This window comes from Gossypium hirsutum, chromosome A08 (genome assembly GCF_007990345.1).
Source record: "Gossypium hirsutum isolate 1008001.06 chromosome A08, Gossypium_hirsutum_v2.1, whole genome shotgun sequence".
NCBI lineage: Eukaryota > Viridiplantae > Streptophyta > Magnoliopsida > Malvales > Malvaceae > Gossypium > Gossypium hirsutum.
Window position 1 is genome coordinate 55,922,850 of NC_053431.1, and position 24,495 is coordinate 55,947,344.

The 24,495-nt window shown below is 33.4% G+C and overlaps 1 protein-coding gene, 1 long non-coding RNA gene and 1 other non-coding gene across 3 annotated transcripts; 2 read left to right on the forward strand and 1 right to left on the reverse strand.

Moving 5' to 3' along the window:
- The first annotated feature begins 5,628 nt into the window (after positions 1-5,628).
- LOC107946460 (uncharacterized) lies at positions 5,629-12,941 on the forward strand. Its single transcript, XR_005899454.1, has 10 exons — positions 5,629-6,023; positions 6,359-6,578; positions 6,783-7,017; positions 7,351-7,520; positions 9,942-10,084; positions 10,291-10,468; positions 10,641-11,219; positions 11,601-11,713; positions 12,221-12,464; positions 12,554-12,941. It is a non-coding gene; the product is annotated as an uncharacterized protein (transcript).
- A 402-nt stretch (positions 12,942-13,343) lies between these two features.
- Positions 13,344-14,582, reverse strand: LOC107953169 (VQ motif-containing protein 20). Its single transcript, XM_016888411.2, has one exon. The coding sequence runs from the start codon at positions 14,291-14,293 to the stop codon at positions 13,628-13,630; it is 666 nt and encodes a 221-aa protein (XP_016743900.1). The 5' UTR covers positions 14,294-14,582; the 3' UTR covers positions 13,344-13,627.
- A 294-nt stretch (positions 14,583-14,876) lies between these two features.
- LOC121204512 (uncharacterized) lies at positions 14,877-18,026 on the forward strand. The gene is made up of 2 exons (XR_005899457.1): positions 14,877-15,208; positions 17,774-18,026. It is a non-coding gene; the product is annotated as an uncharacterized lncRNA (long non-coding RNA).
- Positions 18,027-24,495: the final 6,469 nt, after the last annotated feature.

Here is a 24,495-nt window from a genome sequence, read left to right on the forward strand (position 1 = left end):
ATATGGGTAACACGAAATTTCAAAAATTATGATAGTCAAGCATCTTGTTCTGTTTGAGTTATTACAGCCAATTATGATTCTTGAGTGAAATTTGGGAGCAAGTCATAAATAATTTTGTATTTGGATTACTTGTGACACAAAGAAAGAAAAATTCGATGTAGGTTATTGTTGGCAGACTAATGATATCGACTCACTTAATTTAGGTCAAAATAGACTACTTACTTGAAAATGTATCAAAGATTGTTAGATTAATCAAAATATCATTGTCTATTATTTTTTATCAATATATGAGATTCACCTTGAGATTTTAGGGTAAACTCTATAAGGCTCTGGGTATCAAACTTAACTTTGGTACAACATTTCATTTGTAAACAGACAGTCAGTCAGAATGGGTAATACAAATTCTGGAAATTAAGCTATGATATTATATGCTTGAGATTAAAGGTAGCTGGGAAGAATATACATCGTTGAAAAAATTTGCTTATTATAGCAGTGGTCAATCTAGAATAAAAATGACACCATTTGAAGCTTTTCACGGACGAAAATGTAGAATCTCATTATACTGGTCAGAATGGAGCGAGAACAAGTTTGTGGTGACAGATTTGATTTGAGCAATAGAAGAATCTTCCAGAATTTAGTAACTTTAGTTAAGAAATTTTGAGGACGAAATTTTCTAAAGGGGAGAGTTGTAATAGCCCATTTTTTAGTGGTGTCAGATATAGTGGTTTCGAGACCACAAATTCAATGAGTAAGTTCATAAAATTAGTATTTAAATTATACGAGTCAATAATAATTTTTATATTAAATTTTGATTTGATGAATATAATTAATTGAATTAATGGTTAGTATAAGTAGTTTAGTCTAAAAGTTAAGTGCTTTTTAAAAATGAGGTATTGGGACCAATTTCCATAATTTAAGACAGTAAATATTTTTATTAAATGTTTACAGAGTCGTATCATAGGTGAACTGAGGTTTGGTCCAGTAATTTTGACGATTGGTTTCTTGATTAAGGTAAAAGGATTAAATTGTAAAAGAGGTAAAAGTTAATCGCTATAGATTTAAATTAGTAAAGGGACTAAAATAGTGATTAAACCATGGTTAAAAAGTCCAAGTGGTGGTGGATATGATTAATCCACTAGCTTTTGGGCTATTTGCTCATTTAGTCCTAATTAGTTTAGGGTTAAATTGAAATTAAGCTTGTTTAGTTAAAAATTTAAAATGATTTAAGGACCAATTGTGCAATTAAACCCCCTTAGATGGTAATTGTACCATATTCTCATTTGATGGACAAATATGGACATGTTTTAATGATTTTATAAGTTATAATTGAAAAGTTAAGTTTGTAAATAGTTAAATGGTAATTTAAATTAAAAGATTAAAAAAATAATATCATTATCTTCTTTCCTTTTTTTTTTCTTGTGGTGAAGACCGAATGGCCATAGGAGAGGTAGATAAGCTTTCGGCCAAACTAGGGCTCTTATTGATTTGGTAGGTAAATCCTGCCCATTTTGGTAATTTTTATGTTTTTGAGCTCGTATTAGCTTAGTCTAGCTAAATCAGGGACTAATTTGTAAAACTGTTAAACATTATACATAATTCCATTGATGAGTTTGAGTTTTTCTTGAATTTTTATGGTAGATTATTAAGCTTAGTTGTTAAAGAGGACTGTTTTGTAAAGTAGTTTTTAGTAATTTTAATGTTTAAGGACTAAAATGTTAAAGTGATAAAATTATAATGACTTGATGTGAAATAATAGCAAATATGGGTTGTAGTGGAGTGTAATACAATTCGGTTTAACTTAGTTTTAGTTAAAATTGATTAAATTGCAAGTTTTAAGCTTAGGGATGAAATTGCATAAAAGTAAAATGTTGGGGGCAATTTTGAAAAATGTACAAAACGACTTAATTGCATAAAATGAGTTAATTTTATTGTTGGAATTAGTTAGTTGAATGAAATTATCATCTCAAATCAAGAATGGGTTGAAAATCGATGCATAGAGAAGTTGCGGATTTTAGCCTATGGGCTAAGCACTTAGTGCCGAGGTGTGTTATCAGTTGGATTGGCTCATATGAGCATCTGATGTGTTCTGGATGGTTGACTGTGTACTCGTATCCGTATATTGCTCATCGAGAAAAGTTTTATTGATCACTGAATGTTATTAAAATACAAGAAATTGATTTGTACTATTGTTTGAGCATTACTCACCTGTTGTGAACTGTGATTGACAAGAACTCTGTTAGTAATCTTGTTATTTGAATTATTATTTTAATTCGGTAAGCTTTGTTGTTTAATTGACGAACTTACTAAGCTTTATGTAAGCTTACTCGTGTCCTTGTCTTTTTCATTCTAGATTATATTTTTGTAGAAATCGGGGGATCGGGTCAACTCGAAGAATTACACTATCCGAGAATCTTTTGGTAGACTTTGACTATAACCTTGGCTTATATGGCATGTAATAGGCTAATGGTGGATGTTTTTTGATAGTCTTAAGCACATATATGGTAGCTTGATGTACTTGTATTTTTGTTGTGTCAAGTAGCTATTCGAGGCATGTATGCTTAATTCTAGTGAAGGCATGAATGGTTGATTCTAATCAAGCATGAATTGGTAAGTTTTGTTATTTGATGTGGTATGCATGGATGGCTTAAAAGTTTAGCTTGATATAATTTGTTATATGATTGAAACGTGGGGTCAATGGTGGCACATTGGTTAGGAACATAGGATGATTGATTAACTTGATTTGAGTGGTTTAAAATGCATTCCAAAGTCTTGTGAACATGTGTGTAATTGTATAATTAGGTATGTAAGATTTGGATGTGAAATGAGAATATTTTGGTACATTTTTGGGCACACACAGCTTGGGACATGGGCTGTCACACGATCGTGTATCACACACAAGCAACCCATACGGGTGTATACCACGAACGTGTTAGGTATAGGGTTCACACGAGCTGGAACACAGCCTGTGACACGACCGTGTGGCCTAAGTCAGTGAGTTACATTGGTAGACATACAGGTTGGGAAACAAGCATGTGAGCAAAGTCAGTGAGCTCCAGGGCCTAAGCACATAGGCGTATGATATAGTAGACGGGCGTGTAGGCCGCACAACCATGTCTAGAGCTACTTGATCTGGACTCTGTCACATGGCCTGGACACACAGCCGTGTGACCCTTGAGTTGAAAATTTTCACTTTACCTCAAATCTTCTATTTTGTCTTGAATTGGTCCTCGATTGTTCCTAAACTATTTTAAAAGCCTTATAGGCTCTATTTAAGGTCTATAAGTGTAGGTTCTACTCCGATCTGAAATAGTTATGAAATTTCGTTAATTAATTTGGTAACTTGATGCTATATGTTATTAATTGTTCTGAATTGTCTGGTAATACTCTGTAAATCTAATTCAGCGATGAAAATGGGTTATGGGTGTTACAACAAGTTTAAAAGTCAACCATGAATCCTACTCCTAAAATAATGAAAATTATCCCAAAATTACAATCCTTAAAAACAAAAAGTTCAATCGTCTTCTTCAAAATCCATCTCCTTATCCTCTTCTTCTTCCTAATCCCCGCTCTCTTCATGTCCCTTACTTTCTTGCTCCTCTTACAAAAGGATTCCTGAAAGTGGTCCATTATACCTTGTTGTTTTAGGGATACTAAATCAACCATAGGATCTTGATATGTGCTTGAACTAAATGTCTTTATCAGGCTCTAGGCATAGGAATCTCATGACAACATGTGGAATCCTTCTTGGCGTTAGGTGTAGAAGTGATGCCAGTTGAGAGCCTTGCCATCTAGATGGAGCATCATTGTTTTCACTCGATTATTGGCCATGACCCCCTCTACCTTAAAGAATTGCTCTAGCTTTGCCCACTACCCTTTGAAGTCGGTACCATCAAACCAGGGAAAGTCAAGCTTAGGAGGCCAAGATGCCAACTCCATACTCCCTAAGTTGTGGGAAGAAAGTATCTTGCCTAAATCTGCCCTCAACAAGGTTGGAAACGACTCTTTGAGAGGAAATCCGTGAGAAGGGCCTCCCAATATTCCCTTCCGTTTATCTAGAGACTACTCAGCAATTGTTGAATTCATTAGTCGACCCAAATAATGCTCGAACAACCCTTGAATCTCCATTTTTAGCTTTTCTGGAATCTCGTCTTTCAGATATTTAAGTCGACCTTCCAACATGGAGTCCTATTGAGAGAAATCAATTTGCAGTTTACCTATCTCTTGCTGGAGGTGAGTAACTTCTTTTTGTAACCGTGTGGAAACACAATTACCAGTCATGAAGGATCATTTAGAATGCTCTAATACCCTTGTTGCTGGAGCTTATAGAGAACAAAAAAGAAGATAGAAAACACATAAAAGAAAGTAGAAGAGAGACTAGAGTTTTCGTTCAATTTTTAACATAACTTTCAATACAACCATTGTGCAATTAGAATCACTAGGGCCCGTGTAGCCAAATCAAAAATCTGTTGTGGCACCGTTTCACTACAGCAACCCTCATCCTACGCTAAAAGGCTACATCTAAGGCCCCGTTAAACATATGTTTCATTAAGGGTCTGTTTGTTTACATGTAAAATGTTTTACGGATAATGTTTTCTGCATTTTTCTGTGTTTGTTTCACAGAAAATAGTTTGGCCAGCGGAAAATGACTTACAGGTCAAGGTAAAATAAGTTATTTTCTTTGTAAAATGACTTACCCTTTTGAAAAGCGTAAGTAATTTTCCAGAAAAGAGCTCATCTATAGATAATTTTATTTTTATATAAAAATTAACTTAAATTAAGCTTAATATTATTATATTGATAATAAATTTTATTTTTATTTTTAAAAGTATTTAAAAGATTATATTTTTCAATATTATTAAACATACATATTTAATTATTTATATTTATATTTAGTCATATAATAAATTATTAATATAATAAACATAATTTATTATTTTAATATTATTTTAATATTTTAATATTATTTTAATAATAGATTTTAAAAATTATAATTTTAAATAATATTATTCACATATTATTGAAAATATTCAATATTAATATTTTAATAATGAATATTTATTACAAGTATAAATATATTAATAATAAATATTTTGTAATATAAAGGTTAAAATATGTCATAAGTTTATATACACTTCACAGATTTGTAATTTAGTCTTTGTACTTTTATTTTCAAGAATTTAGTACCTTTACTTTTCAAATTTAAAAATCAAGTCTAATTGTTGACATCGTTAATTTTTTTTATCAATTTTATTGATGTCACATTTTTAAATAAAAAATACTCACTTAGTAGTCATGTAATTAAAAAAATGACGTTGCAATGAATCTGAATTTAACAGAATATTTTTAATATATGTAAAAATAATATAAAATATAAAATTATAAATAAAAATAAATTCAATTAAATAATAAAAAAATAAAATCTTAAATGTATGTTTGTTTAATTAAAAATAACTTTTATAAAATATTTTTAAGAAATCTACCAAACACCCGAAATATTTTATAAAAATTCATCCAAATACTAAAAAATATTAACTTTTTCAAAAAAATAAATCATTTTTCATAAATCATTTTCTAAAACTCATTTTCAGTATATATATATATATATAAACTTAGCCTAATCTAGAAAACATAACATATTAAACGTAACAACTTAACAGCTAAATTAGACACAAGGATTTAGCCCGGATTAGAAAGCTTCCCTGTTAGGCAATTAAAAGTTCCTTACCAGTTGTTCCGGTTACTGTATTTCACAATTCTCGCCTTTCTGTCTCTTTTCTTTTCTTCCTTCTTTTCTTTAGGAGCCATTAAGGAATAATGATTTTTCTTCAAAAATAAGTTGATTTGGAGCTCTTGTTTCTTGAGGCCATCTTGTGAATCTTGCTATTGGCAGAAATGGATTTGTGGGAAGTTGTTCAACGAAGATAATCTGAGACTGGGTTTCTTGATATGTTGCAGGAATAAACAGATATTTCTTTCTTCTCAAATTTAGGGTTTTAGAAGGATTTGAAAGTTCACATTTTGAGGTTAGCGTTTTCTTTTTCTTTTCCTATTTCTATAGTTAGTTTAAGTGGTTGGGATTCGGTGGTTAATGGAGCTCAACACTTTGATTTTGAAAAAAGTTGGAAATTTTGTATGGTTTTCCTGATAAAATCTGCAGTTGTTAGCAGATGTCTATAATCGTCTGAGTAAATTTGATTCTTTTGTGATTTTGGTTGCCATTTAAAGTTGGTGGAGAAAATTGTTACTAGGCTTGTTTTTACATTTTGCTATTGCCAGTTGGACGCATTTAAAGATTGCTAAAAGTAACTCTTGTTGGTGAAGTCCTGATATTTAAGCTTGTGTGTGGATTGCACTGCAGTCGGTATGAGTTAAGGGAGAAATTTAGAAATGGCGTTGGCAAGCAGAACAAGACGTATGCTTGAGGCTTTGGTAAGAGAAGGATCATTAAATTGGTTACTTAGCAGGCGAAGCTCCTTTTCTGAGGAATTTGAGGAGCTGGAGAGTTCTCCATCTGCTGGAAACAATTGGATACCTGAGCTCTCTCCCGCTGCAAATATAGTTGTGCGCAGGTGCTCAAGGTAGGTTGCTTCTGCTGCTACTTTGGTCTTGCTGCTTATATGCAGATAATTTTTTATTTTTTTATTTTTGCAACTTGTATCTTAATTGGAAGTTGTTGCTAGATTAGGTTTTCATATACTTCTAATACCTAGATGCAAATAAGGATAATGCAAATTGCCTTTTGACTGCTATATAGTCTCCTTAACAAAGTTTTAACAATGCAGAATACTTGAAACCTCTTCAAGTGAGCTTCAAGAAAGCTTTAACACTGAGGCATCTGATTCTATAAAGCATAAGTCACGGTATGCGAGGAACTTCTTGGAATACTGCTGCTTCAGGGCTCTTGCTCTGTCTACTCAAGGAATGGGTCATCTGGCCGATAAAAAGTTTCGACGCCTTACATTTGACATGATGGTGGCCTGGGAAGCCCCAGCAGCCGCCAGTCAATCTCTAATTAATGTAAGTTTCATATTTTATGTATTTCTATTTTTAGGGTGTGTTTGTGGTTATGTTTGTGCGCCTCCACGGGGATGGGTCCAATCATCTTGCAAAAACAATCCAGCTGCATGCTTGCTGGCTTCTCTTGTTTTTTAATCTGTGAATGCATGCTACATATATTTTGTGAAAATACCATGCTCATATATCTTCTGTAATTAAAACGTCTTTTCTTGTATTTTGCACATTCAAACTATTCTTATGTACATGGAATATGGGTTATTTTTTGGGCCATTAATTGTCCAATAAAAGTAAATGATGCTAAAACTTAATGTCATCATTTTGTCTTGCATGCAGTTAGATGATGATCTGTCCATCGGGATAGAGGCTTTCTCTCGAATAGCTCCTGCAGTTCCAATCATTGCCAATGTGATTATTTGTGAAAATCTTTTTGAGGTTCTCACCATCTCAACAGGTGGTCGGCTTCATTTCTCTCTCTATGAGAAGTACCTAAACGGACTGGAGAGGTATGGGCCCTTGCCATGTCAATTTCCTATACACTATCATGCCTCTCTTGTTTTTGTTTTGATCCACGTACATATATCTGATGCAAACTTTACTGGTCAAAGGCTAAAACAAAATTGTGCTTTGCTTTTCTCTTATCCTTGAAAGTTTAGATAGCAACTAATAACCATATAGGCTATATAGCCAAACCAGAGCGATCCTAAGATAAATTCTCAAAACAAGATTAATGGCTTGTAAAATACAATCAATCATTAGAAGACCAAAAGCCTTGAACTGATAGTCTATTTAAAGAAGTAAACAGTTTATAGCAGGACCTTGGGACCGCCTTAATTGGAATTGAAAATGGTTTGTTCAGTACCACTTCAAGTATGACTGCAAATGATCTTATTGCTGAAAATTTTGTGAGAAAGGGAGTTGCAGATTTATCAAAGTTTCAACCGCCTCCCTACGCTTTTCTCTCTTGTCGTGGAGTTTCAAAATTCTACCATGTATCTATGCACCATGTAAGGTGTGGTGGGAGATAATTCTGATATGATCTTACTGTAAACATTTATGCATGAAGTGAATAACCAAGGAGCTGAACCTGCAGTGTTCTGTTTGTCAATGTAAACTTAAAATGTGTTACTTTTCCTTGAACATGGTGGTTTTAGGTGTGCATCTGGCATTTCCAGTACCTACTGGCTATTGATTATTTCATATTCCATTCTGTGATTTTTTTTTTTTGGTGAATAACAAAGTACACAATAAAAAATTAAACTAACTCCTATAAGAGGGGATCTTCAAATACTCTAAGCCTGATGTCCTGTCACGAACCATCCGAACAAGACCATCAGCAATTTTATTTTTATCACGAGAGATATGTTGAATTTGCCAAAGCCTAACAGTATCCAAGAGCTGACGAATTCTCCTTACAAGAGCTGAAGTGGAACCCCCCAATGATTCCTCTTGAATGACATTCACCGCTTCAAGACTATCGTTTTGAATTAAAACGCTTCCATAACCTCATTCTAGAATAAATTCAAACCATCCAAGATGCCCCAAAGCTCGGTGGCCAACACCATGCACATACCATTCTGTGTGATTTTTAAATTGTTTTATGGTGCATCTGTAACATAGATAACCAAAAAGGCTGATGTGAACTTGATGGGTGTAAAACTAAGTCTGGTTCACATTAATGCCAAATCTATCATTTGGATTGAGGCTTTTGTTGGGAACTCTGAAGGAAAGACCTGTATTTGAGTCTCAGCCCAATATTTTTATGGAGAAATTTTGTGGATATATCATAGAAGATGGTCAATCAAGTAAGGGTAAATCAGAATCACAGATAGAAAGTGGCAATTCTTTATCCTTGTTAAAGCATCCCAGGTAAAACCAATTGGCAATAGATAGAGGGGTTCAACTTGATTATAAGACTACAAGAAACCTGATCTTTAACAGATGTAGGATAACACCAGTGAACACTCCCCGTCATGTGTAACTCACTGGACTTACATGTGGACAACCTCACCAGGGTTTGTCAACCTCACATGGGGATAGGCAAGAACAATGACTTAATAGAATGTAGGTTTTGATGTTAAATCATCAATAGTAACACTCTTTGGCAGTGGGTGGAGGGACCAACTTTAGTATAAGTCCAGAACAAACCTAGTATTTAACAGATTTGAGATAAAACCGTTTAAAAATCCTTATCAAATGATGATGTATCTGTGAAGTTAGCTGTGAGAAAAGGAGAATTATTCTTGATAAAGGAGATGACCTTGGGTTGAATTTCATGTTTAAAATGCACAAGACTTCATTCGTGGTTAAAAGAGTTTATTTTGCTAGATGTGAATATAATTTGATTTCATTTCTAAAAGTCTAGATGGTATGCCATGTCCTTTCTCTGTAAATTATCTGGTTAATCTCTTTCTTATTGATTTTTACTAAATAGTCATGGCATTTTGGTTGTACTTCACCACATCATAATTGAAACTCATAAGCTTTGGTGGGTTGTATAATCCTTGATAATACTTCTTATGATGCCTTTACCATCCTAACCATTTGATGGCAAACCTGAAATTAATATTGTGGATAAAACATTAGTGTTCCTCCCTCACAAGTAATCCTGAGTTCCTGACATTAAAAATTGAAACAAATAATCCTATGAATTACTTGGCCTCTAATCTTGCTAATTATTTAACTATAAAAATACAATGTATGTGACATAACACCATTAACATAATGAATCATATAATATTGAAAGTTCTTGTCAGAAGCTTAGTAAAATTTACTATCTAATCCAATGCTAATTACACCTTGTTGTTTGAGCATTTAGTTTTAAGTTCATCTGAAGTTTCATAGCAAATGAAGGGCCCTAGTAATTTATGGCAGCGTCTTCATATCTGCATATGTAAATGTAATATTCTAAAATTTGACCTCTATAGAGTGATTAAAAAGATGAAGAGCCAATCCGAATCATCTCTTTTGTCTGCCGTTCGATCAACTAGAGGAGAAAAGATACTTGAGGTGGATGGAACAGTCACTACTCAACCGGTTCTTGAACATGTCGGAATATCAACATGGCCAGGTAAGTTAATGGGATAGCAAACATTTTATTCAATAGGCTAGTATATGATGTCTTTATTGATTGGTGAAATTCATTACTGCAACCACACTTTTTCCTTACATTTCTTCTTTCATTCACTGTCATTGTTTTTGTAAACAGCTTTGCTTGTTGATTACCATATCGTGAAATATTTACCCTGTTCTGAGATCATTCTTGCATGTCTTCAGGTCGATTAATACTGACTGATCATGCGTTGTACTTTGAAGCCCTTCGAGTTGTATCTTATGACAAACCCAAAAGATATGATTTATCAGATGATCTAAAACAAACTGTTAAACCTGAGTTGACTGGACCATGGGGTACTCGACTTTTTGACAAGGCAGTCTTGTACAAATCAATTTCCTTGTAAGGCATGATGCATATTTATTTCATATTTTTCGTGTAACTGTCCTAATGAATTTTGTGATATTTTGGTGTTGAATCAATCATGATTTTGTGTTTCATGCTTTAATTTTAATTTAAAGCTTATCTGATAATATAATTTGTCTACTGATTGTGTATTGATTTTCACTTGTAGATCAGAACCAGCTATTATAGAGTTTCCTGAACTTAAAGGGCACACTCGGCGTGATTACTGGCTAGCAGTAATCCGGGAAATTTTATATGTTCATAGATTTATAAATAAGTTCCATATTACTGGAATTGAAAAGGATGATGCACTTTCTAAAGCTATTCTTGGAATTTTGCGTGTGCAAGCCATCCAGGAAATTAGTTCCTCAAGTACAGTTTGCTTTGAGTCTCTTCTCATGTTTAACCTCTGTGATAAATTACCTGGGGGAGATTTAATATTGGAGACTCTTGCAAACATGTCAAGTTCAAGGGGACTAGACTGGGGTAACAATATTGTGGCTAGTGGTGGCATGTACTCAATCTCAGCCTTGACCACGGTTTTGAACTTAGGTGTTATGTTTGGTTCAAGTTCAAATAACCCTAGTGAGGCTGGACTACTTGTGGGTGAACTGGCTGTGGGCGAAATGAGTTCATTGGAGAGAGCAGTTAAAGAATCTAGAGAAAACTATAAAAAGTGGTGCTAGCTCAAGAAACAGTAAATGGGGTTAAAGCAGATGGTATTGACACCAATTTAGCTGTTATGAAGGTATTGAAGATGATCCAACTAATCGCTTTAGAGTTTCAAAATTTTCAGTCCATTTCATCATTCAACTGAAAATAATTTTATTTAAATAGTGAGGTTGAATGTTAAATCTTGGTTATCGAATTAAATGTGGTTGGCGGACAAAGTAAATGGCTGAATACTGCATGCAACCATTTGTTTCTGTAGTGATTCCATGAAAATATATCATTCAGTGTTTGTTAACGGAGTGATTAATTTGAATCGTGTTTTTGATAGTCACTCCTATGAGGCATACTTCTGGCTCTGATTTTCTGTTCTTTCTCTTGATTGTTGTCTTAACTTGCAGGACTTGTACTATCATCTCATTGTAATTTTTTTTTTTTTTTGGTATTTTTCAACTTGCAGGAGTTGCTTCTTCCAGTGATGGAAGTTGGGAAGTGGCTTCTGTCGCTGGTATATTGGGATGATCCTCTAAAGTCTTTGCTATTCTCTTTGATTTCCACGTTCATTATTTTCAGGTAAGACAATTGAATTTTTCTTCGTTATTAAATTTTTGGCAAGCTTGATATATCACATGAAATACTGTTTGGTTGTATAATGTTAGCAACTAAACCAAGTTATTACAACTGATAATGATATCATTTTGGAAAGTATAGGCTGTTAAGTTCTTAAATCTCTAAATTTGTTGGTGCATATAAGGTATATTCTTTTCTAGTTGAAACCATGTCGAGGTTTTAAAATCATCAATGTATGGTCTTATCCATCTGCACTTGTGATAATAATCTGGAGTTAAGCTGGAGGACTTCCACTGATACCTGGAAGTGAAGTTTTGTAAATGTTTCAATCCCTCCTTGTCAGCTTAGGTACTCAGCTTAGCTGAAGAAAATAGTTCTAGTGTTGTATAAAGGATGCATGGTTGATCAAAAATCGAGCACATTTTAGCTAAACACTCTTTGAGTTGGCTTCATAGTGATCTTGATATCTCTGTAGGTTTCCTTCTCATAGGAATTCCTTGTCCATTTCAGGGGATGGCTGGGTTATACCTTGGCATTGACTCTAGTCCTTATTGCGATCTTTATGGTTGTTACGAGATTTTGCAACCAAGGCAGGCCTTTGGTTGAACTCAAGGTAATGGCACCTCCTTCTATGAACACAATGGAACAGCTTTTAGCTGTTCAGAACGCAATATCTCAAGCTGAACAGCTTGTCCAGGATGGAAACATTGTTCTTCTCAAGTTTCGTGCCTTGCTGCTCTCCATTTTCCCACAGGTGCTACTCTTGAGTTTTTCATTATTGTCGGATCTGTCAGTTCCTTGTCTTTAAGCTGATTTTGTGGCCATGGTGTTAAACTTAACCAGGCAAGCGATAGATTTGCAGCTCTGCTGGTGTTTATGGCATTAATTCTAGCGTTGGTGCCTAGTAAGTTCATGCTTCTGGTGGTGTTTTGGGAGACATTTACGAGGTATTCGCCTCTTAGGAAGGCAAGTCCGGAAAGATGGATGAGGAGACTCAGAGAATGGTGGTTCAGCATCCCAGCAGCTCCGGTGGTACTTGAAACTCAAAAACAGAAAGAAAAGGATGCTAAGAAGAGAAAGTGATTAGTTTTTACTGTACATAACTGTTTTCCTATGTAAATATAATGATTTACATGTATCCACATCTACATCTCAAAATTGGAGAATACTATTAAAATAATTTAAATTGGAACTACTGAAAAGATTAATAAACAATTCTTTTAATTTTAAACTTCACAATTTGAATTTAATATTTTCAAAAGTTAAGCAAACAAAATGTCAAATTTTAAAGTTTTGAATTTAAGAATATTTAAATTTGAGAAGAAACAAATACCTAATAACACAAATCTATTATTCAAAATGATTTTAATTATACTCTAATTTTAATTTCTATCTTTTCTTTTTGAATTTTGGATAACTCTTCCCATTCAAAATTTAAGTGAGAATTTTGAAATAAAAGATTTTATATTATTACTTCATTTCATAATTCATGATTTAGTAACAAAAATGGATGTCTAATTTCCATCAATAATCAGAGAATGATGTTCTGACAAAAGAAAACCAGTAAATATAATCTCAATAAATAGAGACTTATATAAACAACTCCATAGAAAGAAAAAAAAAATCCCATATATAAAAAATGAAAGCATTTAAAAACTATATATTAATTGTCAGCAACTCTAATAAGAGTGAGAACATAAAAAAAAAATCAAAGAACTACAAATAAACATTAAATCTCATATACATGTAAAAAGTTTATTCCTCTAAGAAAAAAAACTCAGAAAAACAAAACAAAAATGCAGCTCCATGAACAAATCAGGACCTTATTTGCATCATAAAACCAAAAAATTGATAACTACCCAAACATTTTTTAATAAAATAGTTAATCAAGGAAAAAAAGATGCCAATATTTAAACTTTAGTAATCACGAAATTCATTCATCCCCTCCAACCCTGAAGATGATGAAATAGAGCTTCTCATGTTTGGTGTGAAAAACAATGAATCAGTGTAATTATAGAAAGGCTGATGATTGACGCAAAGAAAATCCGTAGAATTTGGCGTAAAAACTGGAATATTTAGAAATGGAGCTGCTGGTGGATCAAACAAAGGTGGGACAAAACAAGAATTTACTTGCCCTTCACAGTTTTCATCTGTTATTACTGATGATGATTCGTTGTCATCATTGTTGATCCTCTTGCTGTCTTCCTCTACGGAAGCGGCACCAGTCTCCGCTTTGGGTTGATGAGGCGCATGATTATTATGATTTTGATGACCATCTTCATTGCGTGAAAGCCCTGTGAGTTTCTGCACCAACGCCATGAAATCTTTAGGGTGTGTGTGGATGACTTTGGGAGAGTGTGTGTAGATAATGACAGGGTGACGCTGCTGTTGCGGCTTCACGGTGCCGCTGACGCCAAGGGAGGAGGCTGCCGACGACGACGACGAAGAGGATGATGATTTCTTGATCAAATGAGAGTCTTTGCTAACTTTCAAGGGTGGGGGACAAATGCCACCATTCCCGATGTTGGACGTGCTCTCTTTCTTTGCATGACGATGTTGATCATGAAATTGCGTTGGGTTCATAATCTTCTTTTGAGAGCCACTAGTAACAAATTTATCTTCTGAGGCAAATGATTATAGGTTTGTTTATAAGATTTATTATGTTTTTTACTAAATAAATTTGTGGTTTTTTTTTTAATTTTAAAAAAGAAATGGAGGAATGGATAGAGGAAATATAGAAGGTGAAGTTCGTTATATTTATAGGAATGTATGAAATAATCAGATGTGAATAAAAGTAACCAAATTTATAGAGAAAAAAAATCATAAGAGCCTTTCCTTTTATTTATTACCAAAGCTGTTTTTTAATATTTCCACGTGGTGGAAAAAGATAAGCGAAAGAGGAGTTGCCCCGACTGTCACTCTTTAACACTTAAAACATTTATGAAGGAGAACTATGATTTGAACCATTTTTTTTCAATGAAAAGGAAAGACTATAGTTATCGAAAGTTTCGGTAAATCTCATATTTTTCTGAAGGGTTTAAGTTGACTTTGTCTTCAATTCTAAATTAATTTTTATTTGAAGACTATAATATCCTTACTTCACATGCTTAAATTAGCTCATAAGAAACGTGGTTGTGAGATAAATAATATCAACTTGTTTGTTATTATTTCAAACTCGGTAATCCACTTCATCAATTCGTTTTGATATTTGGATTAAGATTTTCAAAAATAATAAGTAAATTTAAAATTTGGTTAACAATAAATGTTGGGGGAAGAGAGTTCCTTGTGTATATATCTCTTGTATTGATTTGAGAGGGCTTAACAAGCGATGGTTGTTCCATCATGATAGCAAGCTTTAGGCGCTTGTGGTGAAGGTGCGTCTAATGAGATGATGCTCAAGGATGACGTGCAGAGGTAATATAATAATTGTCCTCTCTCTCCCAGTTGTGGAGATGTTATAAAGTGACCTTCGAAACGACGGAAGAGTCCAGAAGGGAGGTTAGTAAATTTTAAGAACACCTTCAAAGTTTTGTACGTTATCTTTTAGGCTTATAAATTTTAAGAACGTTGTGTTTTCCTACTCACTTCATACTTGGTTTCATTTTCTATTTCTTCTTCCTTCTCTGTTCTGTAGTGATTAAGAGCTTAGGTTGCTTTTGTTTGATCTAGTAAGTTTCTTTTCTTCTTTCATCCTACTCTTTTTTTTGTTTTCTTTTTATTAATCTGGGGTTTATAGTTGGAGAACATGTTTCCAAACATAAGAGGACTATAATACCCAAAAAAAAAAAATTATAAGATATGTGACACTATTCCAAGATTGGATACAATGAATTTGTGAGAAATTAGAAAATGAGCTAGATAAAGAATTTTGTGAAAGGAATAATTGATATTGGAGATGGAACTAAAGGAAATGTAATGCGGACGTGGAAATGTGACAAAAAAGACTAAATTACAAACTCTAAAAAGTTTAAGGACTAAAGTGAAAATTTGACCAAAATGTGAAATGTGAGTTAGTATTGATCCATTGAGATAAGAATGAGTTGAAATATGTATGATTAAATCGCTTTTGAGACCAAATTAGAAATATTGTAAAGAACAATGACTGAATTATAAATTTCTTGTTTTTGTCGAGAAATGGGTAAAAGTGTAGGTTTCACCATCCATGAATTTTTATTAAAGGTTATATGTGAATTACAATATTTCAATATGATAAGTGCCTATTTTTGTGAAAAATTGTGCAAAGTGATTAAAAGGTGTAAAATGATAATTTTGCCACGTAAAGGCATTTGATCATTTCTCAAGAATTAAATATTAGAAATATTGTTTGAATGAGATATTTAATATTGAAAATAATAATGTCCAATTGGATGTGATCATTTTGGTGAGATGAACTGTGGACCACACAAATTTGACATAAGCTTTGAACAACTTTGACCATGAGACTTTTTTTCATTTGGTGGAAAAAAGAGGCTAGCAACCAATATGATACAAAAGCAAAGCTTTAAACAGCTATATTTCTATGCAAGATTGAAGCATCATCATGCAACACCTCTAAGATTGCAGTAGAAAGGTCAAGAAGAATTTGTAACCCTTGTTTGTCTCTTAACGCTAGTTTAGCCAGAAGATCAACTACCAAATTTCCCTCATTTAGATCATTTTGCATAAGTTCTCAACTATTACAAACAAGTTGAAACTAATTGTATCATCATCTTGATGAATTAGGGAGTTAACAATTTGAAGGTATCACATTCCATCATTATTTGCCAATACCCTTTATCCCAAGCAATCTATAGTCCATCCAAAATAGCATAAAGTTCCACTTCATGAATGTACACTAGTGAATCTGCTATAGCCAATTTCCCATTTACCCAACTCGTTCCTTATCAATCTAGAAGTCGTGGATCTAAAACTACTTGCAGACACAACACAATCCGTATTGAGTTTAACCCACTTAGAAATAAGTGAGGACTAGATTGAAGCCTTTCCTCCCATGCTATGCATAGGTCGTTCTTGAGCCCCTTTTATCCACTAAATTTTTTGTCTAGCTAATTCTCCATGAAACGAAACTATTGGAATCTTGACCAGCACGTTCAAACAAAATTAGGTTTATTCTTTTCCATAAGTTCCAACGAAGGACTCCAAAAAGTATGAAGCAAAGCATTAAGGCCCAAAAAGGGGATTGTAATAGCCGGTTTTTCAAGTGTATTAGAAATGGTGGTTTTGAAACCCTGTTCTCTAATGATTGAGTAAATATTATTGATTAATATTTATGAGTTAATTATGGTATTATATTAAATTTTACTTTGACGAATTTCTTAATTGACAAATTAATTACGATACAAATGTTTTGACCCTAAAGTTAGTGGTGTTAGAAAATCAGGTATTAAGACCTTGTTTCTGTAAACCAAGCTCGTAATATTTTTATTAAATATTTATGGAGTTATTGTATAGGTGAATTGAATTTTGGATAGACATGCCGAATTAGTGACTAATTATCGTATAAGGACTAAATTGTAAAAGTGGTAAAAGTCAACTGCTATTGATTTTTATTAGTTAAAAAGCTTAATTAGTGATTGTTTAAGGATTTATGTGGCAATTAGCCCAAATTTATATGGGGTGACAGGTTACTGTGTAATTTAATAAAATATATGTTGTTAATTAAGATAAAATTTAGTAATAATAATATACTAAAACATGAAAATGGTGTCATCTTCAACCATTTTTCCTTCCACCGTTTGAAAATGAGAAAAAAATGATACGGAAGCCATTTTTGAACATTTCTAAGCTTTCGACCCTTGCATGTAAGTACATTCGAGGCCCATTTTTCGTAAATTTTATGTTTTTGAGGTCCTAAGATCTTGATTTAGCTAGCATGGGGTACTATATCGTGAAACTGTTAAAGTTTTGAAATGTTACCATTGATGGTTCTTGAAGCTTTTAGTACTAAATCAAAAGTTTAAATAGTGATGTAAACTTGAATTACATATATGATTGGCTTAGTGTGTATGAATTAGGTATAATAGTTGAAATGGTTGAAATGAGACATATATTCAATTGATTCAGGTTGTGATTATTTGGTACCATTTGGACCTTTTGGAAACAGTGAATGACATCACGACATCAAGCTTTCAACTCGCGATTAGGACAAGTCAGTGAGTTACATCACGACCTGGAACCCCTGAAGTCGCGACATCAACCCAATAGTTTGAAAATTTTACAATTTGGTCCTTATTTGACCTCGAGTTATCTAAAAAGAATTTGTAAACTTGTATAAGTCTTGTATGTGATTTTATAACAGAAAGGAACGATGTTTTGAACATAATAATATTTACTAATTGTTAAATTGAATTGAAACTGATCGTAGTTGCTCCGATAATGATTGTGGCATCCCATAGCTCGGACCTAACGATTGGGTTGGGTATGTCGTGTTTCATTTAGTGGTATCAGAGATACAATTTTAGCCAATTTTAAAACTAAATCGTGCTCACAAATGAGTCTAGTGGTACATGCCAAGGTCAAGTCAAGTCTGAGTCAAGATTTGGATGTTGATTATGAATTCTTCTGTTTTATAGCTAAAAGTGTTTAGAGAATCGAGAAATGCTATTAATGATGAAATTAACAACAACATTCACTCTGTCGAGGGTGACAATTGGGTGGAGATTGAGCCACACAATGCTAATCACACTGGCGCTCAACAAGATAGAGCTGACAAACCTCGTCGAGAGGGTCAAGGTGATGAGAACCTATTCCGCACATTAACAAAAGTACTTCAAAGAGTAGCAGATGCTTCTCCGTAGGATGCACTAGTAGTGGTAGCCCAACGAACCTCGATAAAATAATTGCAAAAATATGGAGCAACTGAATTTAAGGGGTTGAAAGGTGTTGATCCCTCTTCAGCCAAAAGTTTGCTAGAATCAATCGATCGGGTCCTACAATAATTACAATGTTCACCGCTCGAATGTGTTATGTGCATAGTATCTCTTCTAAAAAAAGAGGCATATCTGTGGTGGTTGATAATCACCTGGCATGTGTTGATTGATCAGGTTACTTGGGCATTCTTCCAGTCCGAGTTTCAGAAGAATTACATCAATGAATTGTATCTTGAAGAAAGAAAGCAATAATTTATGATGTTGAAGCAGGGTTATATGTTAGTTGTTGATTATGAGGGAGAATTTCTGCTGCTAAATAAGAATGCCCCCAAGTTAATGCTGAATGAGGAAAAAAAGTTACAAGCCACTCCTTTAGGGCTTACGAGATGAGTTTTAGGTTTAGTTACTTTCACATAAGCTTAAAGAATTTGCCGGTCTAATTGAATGAGTGAAGATGGTTGAGTAGGACATGGGCCTAGACAAAAAAATTTAGCCTTTTCGAGCTTTTTGGAAAAAGAGTTGGGACTTCTAATTCACAACCTCTGCCAAAGCGAACTAGAGAGTCTTGAGGACCGTTGAAACCAACTCTATTGAATGTCAGGTCATAAAGAGCTTGAGACCTACAACGATTAGTGTCAATGGGTAGTACTAGGGGTCCTGCGAGAGATTTATACATTTTGAATTGTGAGCATTGCAGAAACAAGAAAAGTAAATGTCAGAGATAGCTGCAAGAGATTTTGGAATGGTACAAAAAGAAGTTCTCAGTTTGTGATATTTATAGCAATAAACCTTAACTGAATTCATACCTGTGTTTTCGGCTTAGTAGACTTTCATTGTTCCTGAATTTCAACCAAACGATCTTGTTTGCTATCCTTGTATCATGAATTGCTTCAAGTTTGGGCTCGAACCAATTGAATCAAACACAAAACTAAAAAAAGTTTTATCTCCTTTTGGGGTGAAAACAAAAATTCTCTATTCCTAATAGAAACCGGTGGAATTGTTATTTCGAAAAATATATGTAATAGTTGAGAATAAATTCTCTCTATTTTTTTGGTAGAATAACAATTTCTCAAAGTTGTGTTAATAACTCTACCGGTGTCATCTATTTATAGGAAGAGAAGGTAAAACCCTTGTTGAGTTGTAGCAGTTTATTTCAAATAGAAAAACAACATCCTACTTAGAATAGGACTAGGGTGGACGACACAGCATCGTATTCCTATTAGGGTTGCCATCCCCTTCATGTCCATAAGGGGTTTTTTGGCCTCTCTCACTTCGAGTCCAATTATGAGTACTTCATGGGCCTTTTTGACCCAGTACTCTGTAATGTGATCCAACCTGATTCAGTTTTTTTATTTACTAAGATAAACTTTAATATTTATATATATAAAAAATTTCTCATCCCTATTTTACCCCCAGTAAAATTTTGATGATTTTTCTCTGGTAAAATTTCTAAAAAAATATGTTCAATATTTCACAACTCAACATGTTCACTATGACCGAATGATTTATTTTTATTTTTGTGCTTCAAAATAGTCCAAAAAATACTAGTTCTTTCAATCATTTTTTAAGTAATCCATATAGGATTGCAAATGGATCATTTCCATTTTCATTTCTATTTCCATTTTTGAAAACCTACATTCATTTCCAAATAATTCCATTTCGGAGAAAACCAAAATCATTCCTCAATGTTTCCCATTTCTCTTTTCCCATTCATTCTTTTCATTTCTATTCTAACACTCAATTCATTTTTGGTTTCAATTAGGTAGTGGAGGGACCTATTAGACATATGTAGTTGAGGCTCAAATGATTTACAATTAAGTTTCAACTTTTCACCTATTATTATAAACTCATTTAATCACGAAATCATTCCACTATAGTTTCATGATTGAGCTCTCCCTAACGACATACCATTACAAAAGCAACTACTCAGTGCTTGTCCAATGACCTTGTCACAAGTATGTTACCCTCATAGGATATCCTTAATCTCTTTAGGATAATATCTATTCTCCCAATATGATCATATTTTATCATGGTAACCATTGCATCTTCCATCATGAAAAGTCAATCATTATAAAATATTGATCAAGCCATCTATCACAAAGACAGATGATTCGTGGCCACGTTTACTTTTCATCAACCATGTAATGCAAATAAGAGGATATCATTTACCCATGTTTTGGGCTATGAATTCCACTGTTGTGAATGACGTTACATACTATAGAAGTCATACGCCCAACGCATCTACTATCGGTTCTTTATCTATTTGAACTCAGACATTTACTTACATTAAAGTGTACGAGTCACACATACATAGTCCGCCATCCACTCAAGATTTAGGTATGATACACTATGAATGTCACAAGTGAATAAATCCATAAACAGATTTAGGATCTACTCTGCTTGGGTCATGTTCGATGTACTATTAGTCTAGTTAGTCACATCTATGTCTTTATCTTTTAAGAGTCATTCGCTTTGATGCCCAAGATAAGACATCTCCTCAATTGGATTTGATAGACGATATATTAGTCTTTTAATTGATTTGCTCATTTTCAAATTGACTAAATACATATTTAGGTTTGTCTACTAATACAAGTTGTCTTTCCGTACTATAATCTGACCACATAATACCACTTAGTATTTGTTAAACATTTAGACTGTAACAGCCCAATTTCAGTGAAATCAGAATAGTGGTTTTGGGACCACGAATCCGAGTCTAAAAAATGAAATTATTTAAATTTCATAAAATGATAGGTATTATGATAGGAATATTGCATGAAAATTTTTATAGAAAAATTTTATCAAATATGTGTCTAATTACAAAAAGGACTAAACTGAATAAAATGTCAAAGTTGAGTTCTAGTAGTTATAAGGATTAAATAGCTATAGAATTAAAAGTGAGAAGTCCTTATATGACAATTAGACCATTGATAAAAAATATGTAGATATTTTTAATGAGTCATTCATGGAAAAATTGAAAAATGTTATGGATTAAATTGGAAATTGAATTAAATAGTATGTGATAAATGATTAAATAGAATTAAAACTCATTTTATATCATCTTCTTCTTCATAAAATATATGGAAACCCTAGGAGAGAGAAAGGAAACTTTTCAAGCTTCAATTGGTAAGTTCTATGTCCCGTTTTTAGTAATTTTTATATTTTTGAGATCGAGAAAGCTTAATTTCTTTATTTGGGTGATTAAATTGAAAGAAAACCAAAGTTTAGAAAATTACCCATGTATGAACATGCTGTAAATTGAAAGTTTTTAATAGAAAATGAAAGATTATTGATTGTTAAATGACTTTTACAAGGTGATTTTTAGTGAAAGCATGTGTAGGGACTAAATTGCAAAGTAGTAAAATTCTTGGAAAAATTCTAAAATTTATGAAATACATGTGCTGTAAAAGTTATATTGGAATTTTGAATAAGCTTGGAATAAGGAGTAAATTGCATGAATTTCAATTTCCGAGCTTAGGGACGAATCTAGAATTAATTAAAAGTTTAGGGGCAAAATGATACTTTTGCCTAAAATGTGAAATGGGCTTGATTGAATGTAAAAATCATAGAATTTATGATTAAATTTATTTATATAGATCCGGAAGTTTCGAACAAAGAAAAAGATCGAGGGAAAGAAAAAGTTTCGGATTAGTAGATACGATCAATTGTCAAGGTAAGTTCGTATAACTAAATTAAGCATGTAAATGTGTTGAATTATGTGTATTATGATTTGTAATTGGTATATACATGTAATAAACCAATGTTGATTTGTAATTTACATGTAAATGATGAAATGGTACATGAATCCGTTTGAATATGATTTCCGATTGGTCAGGTGATTACCGTGAATATGAGATCTTGCATATGTTGCAATAAAGGTTGTCCCTAAAGGATAATCTTTTGATCTCATTATGAAAAGGAATGTAAATCGAAAGGGGTAATACTTGAAAAGGATTTGTGTACCCAAATTGTACAACTTGAAAAGGTTATGTACACTTTGTGTGTACACTTGGAAAGGTTAGGTATACTAAGTGTATACCATATTAAAAGGAAAAGTATACTTTGTGTGTACCACTTGGAAAGTAATGTACACCTCAAGTGTACAACTAGAAAAGAAAAGGTCCATCGGAAATTCAATAATTTAGCGGTATCGACATACATAGTGATATAAAGAGAAATGGTATGATGAGCTCATCTATGCATTTTAGTATTTTGGAAACTAATCAGTAGGTTGAATGATTGTATATAGGCCTTATTTGCTAATTGAATAAGTTAATGAACATATTACTTAATGTATGAATTACTTGATGAACATGAATGGGAAGTGTGTTTTGATTATATGAACTTACTAAGTATTAATGCTTACTAGGTTTATTTTTTTCCTGTTTTATAGTGCTCAAAGCTCGTGAAGGTTGGATTTGGGGTCGGAGTTATCATCACACTATCAATCCCTTGATTTTGATATAAAAGTTAGTCTTATTTTGATATAATGGAATGTATAGACTAATGTAGACAAGTAACACTTAAAAATGTTGGTTTGTAATCTAGCCATTGGAATGGCTAGTAATATATGTTTTAAGGATGATATGGTATGGTATTGTATCATGAGTTGTTTTTGGTTAATCAAGTTAAGTAAAACCATCCATGAACATAAATTGTCAAATTTTATGTAAGAGTAAGTTTAGAAGCATGATTGAAAATGGTTGAAATGGATGGTATATACTTGTAAGTTTTCATGCAGGAAAATGGTTAAGTTTGGGTAGGAATAGGGCTAGGAAATGGCCTTATTTCGTCTACACGGGTAAGACACACGGGCATGTGTCTAGGCTTTGTGTGACACAAGGATAGCCCACGGGCGTGTAAAATAACTGTGTGTCCCTTGCATCCTTAAATATGAAGTCAGGATGGTATACGGGCAAAAGACACGGCCGTGTGTCTTGGTCATATGAAGAACAGGTTTCAAGCATGGTCGTGTGTCAAAATCATGTGAAAATGGCTTAAAAATGGTGAAAAATCAGTTTATCACACGACCTAGCCATATGGGCGTATGCCCGGGCCGTGTGCCCCTTTGATGCTTAAGAAGTTGCAAGTTAGAACTGCCCACGGGCTGGTCACACGGCCATTGGAGCCACAAAGGCTGGCCACACGGGCGTGTCCCCCTAACTTCAAGAATTTTTTTTTCAAAGTTTTCCATAGTTACCGGTTTATTTCCAAATCACTTCTAAAGCATGTATTGGGCCCCGTAGGCCAATATTAGGGACTTTTTAATGAAATTTAAAAAGTTTTGATTTGGAATGCAAATTTATGACTCGATTTTGTACAAATGCTAATGTATAAGTTCGGTAATGGCTCATAACCCTATTCTTGTGACGGATACGGGTTAGGGGTGTTATATAGATAACCAATAAGCAACATTTGCTTCCATTTTGCTTTGCGTGAAAAAACCATTAGAGGACAATTATATGAAGTATATTAATGTAATTAATGAAAATTTTTTATTAACCAATCTATTTTAAAAAATTACAAGTTTACAATCGAATATACTACACTTAGGGCACTTGTAACACCCCAAACCTGACCGAGTTGGTTCAACCCAGATCTGGTGTGCCACATTAGACATCGGAGTGACTCTCCATTAACTCCCAACCTAACCTCCGACACACCACGATTTTACAGTATCGAGAATGTACTAAGTTATCACAGTGCAGTAGAATGACATACTATCATGGATGAAACATAGAACATGCGAGCTCATAGTATCAATTTCATAAAGAAATAATGCAAAGAGATATAACTGATAAGCAAACTCACAAATATGCATATAAGAACACAAGGCAAGACATGCAAACTCACAATATACATCTCGCATAGGTAAGAAGGGTTCGCATGTCACATTAAGCAGAAGATAATAGGGTTTAC

What these genes read in the sequence shown, in the direction of transcription:
- LOC107953169 (XM_016888411.2), bottom strand. Translation starts at nt 14,293, where the DNA reads ATGAACCCAACGCAATTTCATGATCAACATCGTCATGCAAAGAAAGAG.